The sequence below is a fragment of the Mustela lutreola genome, chromosome 7 (assembly GCF_030435805.1).
Source record: "Mustela lutreola isolate mMusLut2 chromosome 7, mMusLut2.pri, whole genome shotgun sequence".
Lineage (NCBI taxonomy): Eukaryota > Metazoa > Chordata > Mammalia > Carnivora > Mustelidae > Mustela > Mustela lutreola.
This window is the reverse complement of record NC_081296.1, coordinates 66,448,135-66,460,110: the sequence shown is the minus strand read 5'-3', so window position 1 is coordinate 66,460,110 and position 11,976 is coordinate 66,448,135. Positions and strand designations below refer to the sequence as shown.

Genomic DNA, 11,976 nt, shown 5'->3' with positions numbered 1-11,976 from the left:
ATTCCTGACTTGTCAGAACCGCAGTTGGCCCTATGTCAAGCTTCCGGGTTAGTTTTTAAATATCCCGGAGTTGGAAGCCCCTATCCAAAAGAATGCTCTTTTAAAAACTTGCTGTCAATGGTACTAAGAAGACGAAGTATTGAAAGGAATTTCTATTTATCCTTTCTTCGGGGCTTGGGTTTTAGAGCGCTTTTGAAGACGCCAACAGGGAATAAAACCTTTGGATTGAATCTGGTTCCCCTCTAAACACACAATTCTGCACTTCAACATGGTGACAGCCTGGGTTTCTAACTGAATCCCCTCTCCCGGGGCGTGGGCCTGGCACCCCCACGGGTGCTCTTACAGGAATGGTTGCCGGAACATGCCCTCGTGCTCGTCCTCGTCGTCCTCCTCATCGTCGTCGTCCTCCTCGTCGCTGCTGGAGCCCGGGCCGGCGGGCTGGAAGCGGGCGCTGGCCGAGCGCTCGCCCGACGTGCTCCACTCCACCGAGCTGAGGATGGGCGGGGGCGCGGCCGCCTCCACGCTGCCGGGGCCATTAGGCCCGCCGCAGCACACCAGCTGCTGGGACGGAGCTGGCGCATCCCATGTTTGGGGCCGTGAGTCCGAGTCCGAGTCCGGGGGCAGCATCGCCGAGCCCACCGGCCGCTCATATCTCTCGATCCAGGCATTGTAGTAGCGCACGATGTTCTCATGATGCAGGCGCGACAGCAGTGTCACCTCGCCCTTGATCCTGCGGAAGTGCTTGCTGGCCGGGTTGATGGGGATGCGCTTCACTGCATAGCAGCAGCCATCCAGCTTGTTCTGCACCTGCCGTGGAGCACGGGAGAGGAAGGAAACAGGTGCCCGTCAGCTGCTATGAGCCTCGCGGACTGGTATTTGTAGCCCATGACCCCAAGCCGTCCCTGGGGAGCCCTGAATTCTCAGGGAGAAGCAACAGTTACTACAGTAGAGAGCCACATATTTTAGTCTCTTAAGCTGAACAAAAAAGTCTTGACTGCCGAAATCCCTAGAAAACATCTCACCCCAAACAACATGTATATTTAGCTTAATTAGGACCTGGAGAGGGCGCCTAGGTGGCTCAGCAGATTAAGCGTCTGCCTTCCGCTCAGGTCATGATCCCAGGGCAGTGGGATTAAGCCCCACATAGGGCTCCTTGCTCAGCAGGAAGCCTGCTTCTCCCTCTTTCACTCCCCCTGCTTGTGTTCTCTCTCTCGCTGTGTCTCTGTCAAATAAATAAGCAAAATATTTTTTTTAAATGCTAATTATTGGGGCGCCTGGGTGGCTCAGTGGGTTAAGGCCTCTGCTTTCGGCTCAGGTCATGATCCCAGGGTCCTGGGATCGAGCCCCACATCGGGCTCTCTGCTCAGCACAGAGCCTGCTTCCTCCCCCCTGCCGGCCTGTCTCTCTGCCTACTTGTGATCTCTCTCTGTCAAATAAATAAATAAAATCTTCAAAAAAAATTTTTTTTTTGTAAAATGCTAATTATTTTGAGGGCACCTGGGTGATACAGTTCCTTAAGTGAGGACTTTTGGTTTTCACTCAGGTCATCATCTCAGGGTTGTGAGCTCGAGACCTATGTGGGGCTCTATGCTCAGCAGGGAATCTGCTTGAGATTCTCTCTCTCCCTCTCCTTCTGCCCCTCCTACTTATGCTGTGTCTCCCTCTATGTCAAATAAATAAATCTTTAAAAATATACTAACTGGGGCACCTGGGGGGCTCAGTTGGTTAGGCAACTACCCTCGGCTCGGGTTGTGATCCTAGAGTCCCGGGATTGAGTCCTAAATGGGGCTCCTGCTCAGCAGGGAGTCTGCTTCTCCCTCTGATCTTTCCCCTCTCATGCTCTCTCTCTCTAATAAATAAAATAAAATAAATATTTAGAACATACCATCAGTCATAAATTTTTTTAAGATTAAATTAAATAAAATAGATCTTAAAAAAAATTTATGATTGATGGTATGTTTTAAGACCAGAACAATGTGATTAAGAACACAAAAAATAAAGACAAGAGAAAGTTTCAAAGTCTCCACATTCTGCATTAGAGACACTTTTTCTGGGCAGTCACAGGATGCCACTCGGTTGACTGAAGTTAACTTTTACCAAATTTTGTTCAACAGAACATTCTGGACCCAAGGTGCAAGTCAACTGAAGTGATGAAAAGCAACCTCCCACGGGCAGAGGGAACAACCAGTTGATTATAAAATACAAAATAAAGCATCATTCTCATAGGTTCCAATTAGAATGAAAAGGGAGTACTATAAAATTGAGTTTCAGATTACTGTTGTGTGGGAACAGTGGTAAGAAATACGCTTTTGAGTAGAATAGATAGAGGTCTCAATGCTGGTTTCCTCTCTTATTGCATGGATGTAACCTCATACAAATTATGTAACTTCTCTGAAGGTCAGTAACCTCATTGGAAAAATGAGGATAATACTTATTTCATAACAATGTCACGAAACTGAAAGACAAGGTTTGTGAGCCATCTGGCACAGAACCTGAAATATGGAATGTGCTCCAAAAAGCTATGGCCCTGTGTTCTCTTTCTGCTACATCATTAATAGAGTAGGAAATAGTGGGAAGTCTTGACATTGCCTTTGACCTTGAGTCTCAGAACACATCATGAAGGCCTGGAGTCACTGACTGGGGTGTGGAGCTCACTACACTGCAACGTCCCAGGGATTCACTGATGACAGTGGAAAGGTGCCTGAACCATAATGGGGCCAAGTGCACAGGCAATGCCAGATGACTGAACAGAAATGCCCGACCCTAACCCAGAAAGAGAGATGGGAGTGTGAGGGCTGTAGCCTCTCAGAGGGAAAAAACACAGGAAAATTCAGGGGCTTAAATTACTAGTTGTTTTTATTATATGAGCCTTCTCATTATTTTTAAGTACTTGTAAGGAAATGGAGTTTGACACTGTCTCACATTCAAGGATGAAAACACAAACAAGTTAAAGGACTTGATCAAAATTATTGTGTGAGTTAAAGCAGTAACATATACATCAGTCACCCACTCCTCTGTACAGCACTGGGATCCTCTAATCAGGACTATCTGCCCACAGTAGGTCTCTTTAGCCATCTAACAATAATGTCTATACTTTCATGAAGAGAGTTGAAAATCTTCCATAATCCTCTAACTTCCTCTCAGCAAACTTAAGATTATCTTTCTGTCTCTGATTACCATAGAAAACCTTTTTATTTGGGGGAGTTGCTATAAAAGGACTTCCACAATAATCCCACTAACTCTCCCTAATAACACTCTCAAATCCTAAACAGGCATATGCCCTCTTGATGGTAGGCCATTTTATTCTGTGAGAGGTAACATGTCTTATATGGATTTAATAATACATGATTAGCCTGGACCTCCTGAGGTCAAAATACTTAAAATTACACAAGAACAGCTGAAATCTCTTTCTCAAGGGTCAGGTAATCATAAGTCACCCAAAGAGACCAGAAAGCAGAAGAGAAGACCTAATGATAGCATGCCTTCATAATGCACCACTCATTTTCTTTCTCAGTAACAGATGGAAAATAAAAGCCACTGAGACCATCTGGGGCCATTTCCTAGTGAGGTCCACCCTAGCTCTAACCTCGCAGTCCTTTAATCTACAGCACCTCTGAAAGAAAATGGGACAAAAAGGACAATTTGCTTTCTGAACCAAAGCACAGAAAGATAGTTTTCACACCAAGGGCTTGGCTCCACTTGAAGCCGGTGTAATTGTGGGGTTTTCATGTTAATGTGCATGTTAATGTGCTGCCTGGAGCAAGGGGGAGGAGATGATGTATGGTCACATGTCCACTGAGACTCAAAGTAAAGCCTTTAACTCTGCGAAGGTGATGAGCATTGTGGTTTCAAATGATCCTATGTATGTCTCTACCCGTGCTCAAAAGAGAGCTCTGAGTCTGCAGAAAGGGCCCGGGCACAACTCTGTAGCTCACCTTGATGACAGCTCCAAAGGCTCCTTTGCCGAGAAGCTGTAGTTCTTCAAACTCAATGAAATACCGGGAGAACTGTCTCTGGGTCTCAGTGAAGAATGCTGCGCTGGGTAGCTGCTTCCTAGGAATAACAGTCTCAACATAATCCTGTCCTCCAGAATCTGAGATAAAACGAGAGGCAACAAGGCATGAGAAAAATAGCAAGAGGTGCAGAACTCAACAACAAAGCCGGCGCTGGAAGGAGGCGACCCAACCCGTAGTTAGAACAGGGACCTCCCACCCAGCACAGACCCTTCAAGCCTTTTCTTCACCTGGTTCTCCTTCAAGGAGGTAGAACATACAGTAGGTGCTGAGTGAGATCTCCAGTAAGGGAATGACTGCACAGGAGAGCCAGAACCCAACCAGCTCTACTGGGGTTCCTTAATCTGTTTGTGAGTAGCAACAGGGAAATCTAGTTCCATGGCAAGAAGGTGACAGGACACGAAGGGTACCCAACACCGAAAGAGGCTATCCCGGCGGACAATCCAACGGACAATCCAATGGTCAAGGCTGGAAACCAGGATGGCAAAAACGGTTCCGTGCACACAGTACACATTCAATGAATGGATTTATGTACAGCTTGGCATAAAATAGTTAAAATAAATGATCCAGGCAGTCCGTTCCAATCTTAGGTTTCTGCGTACTTTCAAAATAATTTAGGTCAAACAGGCGTTCACGGAAAGAGCGGTAACAGACTCACCTTCAGGACTTTGTTCCAACAAAGACATTTTTGGCTGAGGATTGATAAAGCTGTGTTTCAACAGCTGCTGGGCACTCCATCTCTCCTTGTCGTCCAAGCACACACACCTCAGTGAGAGGGCAGAGAGTATCTCAGCGATGCAGAAAATAATCACTGGATTCGTTAATCCAAGGGTTTATTTTTTGATTTATAGGTTTATTTTAAGGTTAAGTATACATTAGAGAACACCTGTTGCTTACAGACCAAAATGCACTCCTAAGCGAATACGTGCTGACCACTGGAAATAAGTGGGGTATCAAAAAATATATAGTCTTTAGAAGCAGGAAGACTTACCTTGTGGAATAGGTTTTTTTTTTACAGGTTTAATATAGCCCAACTTATAGGGGCACCTGGGTGGCTCAGTGAGTTAAGCCTTTGCCTTCAGCTTGGGTCATGATCTCAGGGTCCTGGGATCAAGCCCCATACCAGGCTCTCTGCCTGGCAGGGAGCCTGCTTCCCCCTCTCTCTCTGCCTGCCTCTCTGCCTACTTGTGATCTCTGTCAAATAAATAAATAAAACCTTAAAAAAAAAAAAAAAGCACAAGTTAGGAATTTGCACGCCCACTGAATAGTGTAATGACCTCCCATCCTACATTAAGCCTCTCCAGGGACCAGTGAAAAACAAAGCTTTCCAAAAGGAAAGCAAATCTGACGGCTGATACAGGTTTGGGCCCCAAAATGAGAAACTTAACATCATGATAGGATGTAACTTGTTAACAGTTAAGGACTACTTTTAAAAAGCCCCACATTTTATCATATACCTCATTCCTTGAACCTTGTTTGTTATTCTATTAAATCACTTTTGCTTTCTAATGAAGACAAGCCACACCTTTAACCCAGTGGTTCTCAAGGTGGGGTCCCTGACCAGGAGCATCAGTACCAGTAGGACCTGGAAATTTCTTAAAAATTCTATTCCAAACCTATCCTAGGAAATCAGCAACTCTGGTGGTCGGGGCAGTAATCTGTGCTTTACCAAGGTGTCCAGATGGTTTCAATCCAAGCTCAAGTCTGGGAACCACTTTTCTAACTAACCTAAACTGTTTGTCTCTTATGACAATGACCCAAGTAGCACCACCTGGTAGCACCTGACCCTAATTATCAATAGTGTATTTCAAAGAACCAATTATCACTGTGAATTCTGTACTTATCACCTCTAAAGTGATGGCAGTTACCACTGCAAAGCACTCCTAATTGCATACCTTGAAATGGAAAAGACCACAGTAAAAGCATTTGTGTAAGATATGGTCCCCCCAAAAATTTAAGATTAATTTTAACTCCACCAGTAAAACAAAAAACCTTCTCTGTGCAAATATTAAAATATTACTGATAATGATAACCCCCCATCTCTCTCCAATTCCTCTCATGTCTTGTCATTCCAGACATTTTTCTATGCATGTAACACAATCTTATAAAAAATAACAGAATTGCTTTGTGGATATCTTTTTTTTTTTTTTTTTAAACTACATCATCTTACATTATCCTCAACTTGCTTTTTTCATTTATCATGCAAAAGTTCTGTACACAATTCCACGTTGGAGGGGCTGTGGCGGTGGGGGGGAACCACCAAACCACCAAGCAATCCTCCAACGCCAGTTGGGTGTCCTACAATTCTACTCAATCTGACGCAATCTACCTGGAGATAGCATCAGACCATCAGACCCCCAACTTGAGGGTTCGGTCCCTTAGGACTGACTCTCAACCCCTTGCAGATGCCAATCACAACCTTGCTTTCAATTAACCAGCTAGAGACTGGAGATTCCAACAACCCCCTCCTCCTTGGGTTCAACTGGTCTGATAGTGTGCTTCACAGAAGTCGGAGGAACATTTTATTTACCAGAGTACCAGTTTCTTATGGAAGGATATATGGCTCAGGAACAGCCAGACAGAAGAAAGGTAGCGCCTCTGTGTTCGCCAACGGGAAACTCTCCAAACCCCACCCTTCTGGAGGGGTTTTTATGGAGGCTTCATTATATAGGCATCACTGAAGAAATCACCACTGGTGATCGATTCAATGTCCAGCCCTTCTCTCTACCCGACAGGTCGGGAAGAGGGACTGGAAGTTCAACCGCTCTAGTGATGGGTTGGTTCTCTGTCAGCTCTCCGGGCAACTAGCCCTGGTCCTCAGGTGAGTTCCAAAATTCACCTCATTAACTTAACAAGAGACAATGGTTTTAAGAGCTTTAACAAAGTCAGTCATTAAGTTCTGTGTCTCAGTTGTCTCAGTTGTGTCAATTGCAAAATGTTACTAAGAACAGCATATAGAGAAAAAAATCCAGGGTTGGTGGGAGGTGCGTGGGGGATGGGCTACATGGGTGAAGGGTATTAAGGAGGTACTTGTGACAACCACTGGGCATTATAAGTGTGATGAATCACTAAGTTCTATACCTGAAGATAATACTACACTATATGTTAACTAACTGGAATTTAAATAAAAACTTAAAAAAAGAAAAGAAAAAAAAAAAGGCACTGAGGTTTTTATTGGCCTCAAGTTTCCGAGCCAACCGGAAAAAAAAGAAAAAAAGAGCTCTGTGCTTGAAACAGGGATGAAGACCAAATATATATTTCTCACTATAAATCACGGTATTATACCATGTGTCTTAGAGATCTTTCCAAGCCAGTACTTCAAGATCTTTTTGAGCTTACCAGAATTTACTCACATTATATACACATTCTCCTACCGTTGGTCATTTAGATTATTTCCAGGCTCGGGTCATGACCCTGGAGTCTCTAGATGGAATCAGCGGGGAGTCTGCTTCTCTCGCTGCCCCTCCCCGCCTCATTCTCTTTCAAATAAATAGATAAATAAGTAAAATGATCCATTTTATAAGGACAAACCTCAAGGTAGAGAGCTGAAGTACTCAGCTAGGAAGGGGTGAGGGTGGGACCTGAAACCAGCTGTCTGCTTCCAGGCTGGGGTCCTTCCTGTCAGAGACTGATGACAGAGCAAAACCTTTTTCCAGAGGATAGTCACCAAGAAGTAAAAAGGCAACAACAAATGAAATGTTGCTATGCTTATGTTGTTGGTGAATGATTTTTTTTTCTTTTTTTATTGGGGCTGGACAGCAAAGGCAGTAAAATAATACCATATGTGCCCCTCCTTCACCTAGTCATCCATCGAATCAGCCTAGGATGAGACAGGAATATACAAAAAAGTCTAAAGGACAACCATGTTACACAGAGTGAGAAATAGTGCCAATCTCAGGTTCAACAGCCCGAGGGCTGAGCAATTCTCTAAGAAGAAAATGAGCTACGGAATCTGTCACTTTTCGGCTAAATGTAAGAGATACGTTGCACATCAACTTCCTAGTGTTGTTTTTTAAAAATACATAATGCTATCTGCTAAATTACCTTTGACCAATAAAGAAGCCAAAGGTGACATTTTGAAGAATGAAATGTGCCTATCTTTGGTTCTATTACTGTATTTCTATTGGTTTCCTTTTAGTCAACTTCATCCGTGCATTTAAATAAAAAAAATCTTTTTAAACACTTTTCTCATTTATTTGACAGAGAGAGACACAGCAGGAGAGGAAACACAAGCATGGGGAGTGGGAGAGGAAGAAGCAGGCTTCCCGCTGAACAGAGAGCCTGATGCGGGGCTTGATCCCAGGACGCCGGGATCACCACCTAAGCCACAGGCAGACACTTCATGACTGAGTCACTAAGGCGCCCCTAAATAAATATTTTTAAAGTTCTTTTGCATTTAGAAGAAATTGAAAAAGATTTCCTTAGAAATCTTTTTTTTTTTTCTCCTTAGAAATCTTATATTTATATACTCAAAGGAGAGAACACAGTATAAAGAATCAAAGTTGCCCTCTTTCCATGACTGTATGTGTATCACGGCTGCTTTTATTTTACACAGAAACTATCTTATTTAAACAGAAGTGCAACTACTTTCTGTAATAGGTCATGAGGGACAGCAAATAACACTCTGGCTCGGGTCAAGTGGCATTTGGGATGGCTGGGAATAGGAAAAACAATGTAAAGGGTAAAAGATGTAGGAAGTGGATAAAAGTGAATGGCTGGGAAAAAGAAAGTAAGAAAGAAGACATGAGCGCTGGGAAGGGAGGAAACCAGTCCAGCTCACCTTCCACAGGAAGGCTGGACCAGGGCAGTGCCTGAAGAAACCCACACTGAAGGATCTTACTTCTTCTTTAACAGAGAAACTGAGAGAACCGAGGTCTGGCTTGGACAGAGCTGAGAGGCAGGGCTAAGCGGAAAAGCACTGAAGGGAAGGACCTGGACAAAAACTTTAGGCCCTGCGTGAACCTTTCAGTAAGGAGTCTCTCAAAGCAGTCAGATGTGGCTCTGTAATAAAATGTGCACCTGGAATTTACAGGTGTCAAAAGTCCTATGGCTGGTGCTTGGAAGTCACTGCATTCTATCAGCTGGCTGAAGGAGACATGGCTAATCAAGAATGGTTTAGAAGAACAAGGGGCAGAACGGTGATTCTCTTAGAGCTGTTTTTAGATAGGAGGTCTTGTCTTTGGACAAGGATCCAGCAGGTAAGGTAGACAGAGAGGGTTTCCATTTGGAGTACCTGGGGTATTTCTCCCTGTAGCAATTCCTGTTAACTTCCTAGATTTACCAGGCACTCCCCAGAAGCAGTCTGAAAAGCTACTACTAAGCCTGGGGGAATTTAGGAGATGTGCAAGTGAAGGGAATGATAATGGTCAGCCAGTCAGCAAGAAATCAGAACCTACATGGCAGAGAAAGGGTTGGAAGAATGAAGAATAAACTTCAATCCTGTTCCTCACTTTTAAGCTCGAACACATCACTTAGATGCTGAGCACATTTAAGCACAATTACAAGTTCCAGAGTAGGGGCGCCTGTGTGGCTCAGACGGTTAAGCATCTGCCTTGGTCTTAGGTCATGATCTTGGGGTCCTAGGATCAAGCCCAGCTTCAGGCTCCACTCTGAGCACGGAACTGGTTTGTTCCTCTCCCTCTGCCCCTCCCCCTGTTCATGCACCTGCTCTCTCTCAAATAAATAAATTTTTTTTTAAAAAGTTCAAGAATAAAGTGCAATTAGGGAGAATCTTAAGGATACTCACTTCTTCAGAAAATCTCGAAAGTCAGCTGGTAAGTCATGAGGGATGGTCACGGGGTACACTCCACATTCTTGTCCTTGGCTGAGGAAGAGCAGCAGAAGACCAAGACACCAAACATCCCCTTTCTTGCCCGTTTTATAAGGTAAGGCACTATCACTAAAACTAACTCGGCTTTGTTCAAACACGTCTTCCTTGCAAATGTCTGCTAGGCGCTTAGAAATGCTGTAGTCCGTAACCTTGACATTGCCGTCTGCGTCCACCAGCACATTTGATGCACGCAGATCCTTGTGCACCACGTCATTGCTGTGCAAATACTCGAGGCCCGACAAGAGCTGAGCTGCATACCTGCGGAGCTGATGCACGGGGATGGGGCCAGAGTGGCTCAGGTGTGCGGTGAGGGAGACCCCATTCACGTGCTCTGATAAAATGTCCACTATGATGGAGTCATCTTGCTCTTTGAGATTCATTGCAAAGTAGCGTATGACATTTGGGTGGCTCAGTTTTACCAGTGAGCTGAATTCCGTCTCTGCCCCTTGAATCTGATGAGGAAAAAATCACCAAATAATACTGCATTGATCAGCATTCACTGGTATTTCATTTCAAAAGTAAAATATTTAAGGGCATCTGGCTGGCTCAGTTGGAACAATGTCCTGGGATTGAGCCCTGCATCAGGCTCCCTGCTCAGTAGGGAGCCTGCTTCTCCCTCTCCCACTCCCCATGCTTATATTTCCTCTCTTGCTGTCTCTCTCTGTCAAAAAAATAAATAAAATCTTAAAAAAATGTAAAATATTTAATAGAAAATGTACTTTCAAAGGAGAAGGAATATGTTCTGAACTGTATCCCCCCCTAAATTATAAGGCCAACCTAATGGTTCATAAAGATCAAAGCAATTTAATTATTTCTCTACTACTGTGATCTCAAAATCTAGCATACAAATACTATAAAATTGATGAACAGTTTTTTGTTGTTGTTTTTTTTTTTTAAGATTTTACCTATTTATTTGACAGAGAAAGAAAGAGTACGAGAGAACATAAGCAGGGGGAGCTACAGAGGAAGAGGGAGAAGAGGCTCCCGACTGAGCAGGGAGCCTGATGCCAGGCTCCTTCCCAAGGATCGTGAGCTAAACTGAAGGCAGACGTTTAGCCAACTCAGCCACCTGGACACCCCAAAATTGATCACTTTTCTCTGTTTAAGTAGGCTATATGCCCAGCATGAAGCCTAATATGGGGCTTGAACCCAAGACCCTGAGATCAAGACCTGAGACTTAAGTGTCAGATGCTTAACCTACAGAGTCACCCAGGAGCCTGTGTCAACGGCTTTTAAAAGCAATTTCTCTTGCTGTAAGGTCAGCAAAAAACAAAAACAAAACTATTCCAAACCAAAACAAGAAAAAAAAGAAAAAAACAATTTTTTAAACAAACTTTCCTGATGGGGTACCTGGTTGCCACAGCGTAAAGCTCTTGATTTCAGGGTTGCATGGGTTTAAGCCCCATGTTGGATATACAGATTACTTAAAAATAATAAAAAAGATCTTAAGAAAAGCCTTTCCTGATTATAAAGCATCAGCATTAATCTTTTTAGTAAGTTCTAACACAAATGGAAAAAAACCCACAAATGACCTATACAGTCACTACCCAAAGACAACCATTATGATTTCAGTGTATTTACTTCCAGTTTTTCTATCATAAATACACATTTCTAAACACAGTGCTTTCCTACTGTTTGTAACCTCTTTATGTCACTGTGTGATATACAATGTTCAATGTTCTTCTTAAACTCAGAATTATAGATTAACGTTAAAACTGTCCAGTCCTGGGGCACCTGGGTGGCTCAGTGGGTTAAAGCCTCTACCTTTGGCTCAGGTCATGATACCAGGGTCCTAGGATCGAGCCCTGCATTAAGTTCTCTGCTCAGCGGAGAACCTGCTTTCCTCTCCCATTGCCTCTCCAACTATTTGTGATCAAATAAATAAATAAAAATCTTTAAAAACAAACAAACAAACAAACAAAAAACTGTCTAGTCCCCTAAAATTCAGTTCTGATGCAAAGAATCCAAAAGATTACAGAAAACATGAGAATGAAGAATATTCAGCCCCAGCTGGGGACAGCTATTCATGTCACAAAAGAGGCAGAGAAAGGCGGTGCACACAACAGTCTGACCATGTTTTGTGAGTGTTATGATAGGAGCAGCAAGGGGCTGAGAAAACTCTGGAAAGGGGAG

At 43.7% G+C, this 11,976-nt stretch overlaps 1 protein-coding gene across 6 annotated transcripts in view; it reads right to left on the bottom strand.

Annotated features, from left to right (window-relative positions):
* The window catches only part of EIF2AK4 (eukaryotic translation initiation factor 2 alpha kinase 4), a 107,840-nt gene that overhangs the window by 53,579 nt on the left and 42,285 nt on the right, over positions 1-11,976 (bottom strand). For all 6 annotated transcript variants that reach the window (XR_009355511.1, XM_059181134.1, XM_059181136.1 and 3 more), the window contains 4 exons: positions 9,760-10,295; positions 4,672-4,778; positions 3,936-4,093; positions 344-807 (listed from right to left, as the gene is read on the bottom strand). Coding sequence is in view for 5 of the 6 variants with exons in the window: in XM_059181134.1 (XP_059037117.1) it covers positions 344-807; positions 3,936-4,093; positions 4,672-4,778; positions 9,760-10,295 (1,265 nt within the window). In the remaining variant the exon portion in view is untranslated. The remainder of the gene's footprint in view (positions 1-343; positions 808-3,935; positions 4,094-4,671; positions 4,779-9,759; positions 10,296-11,976) is intronic.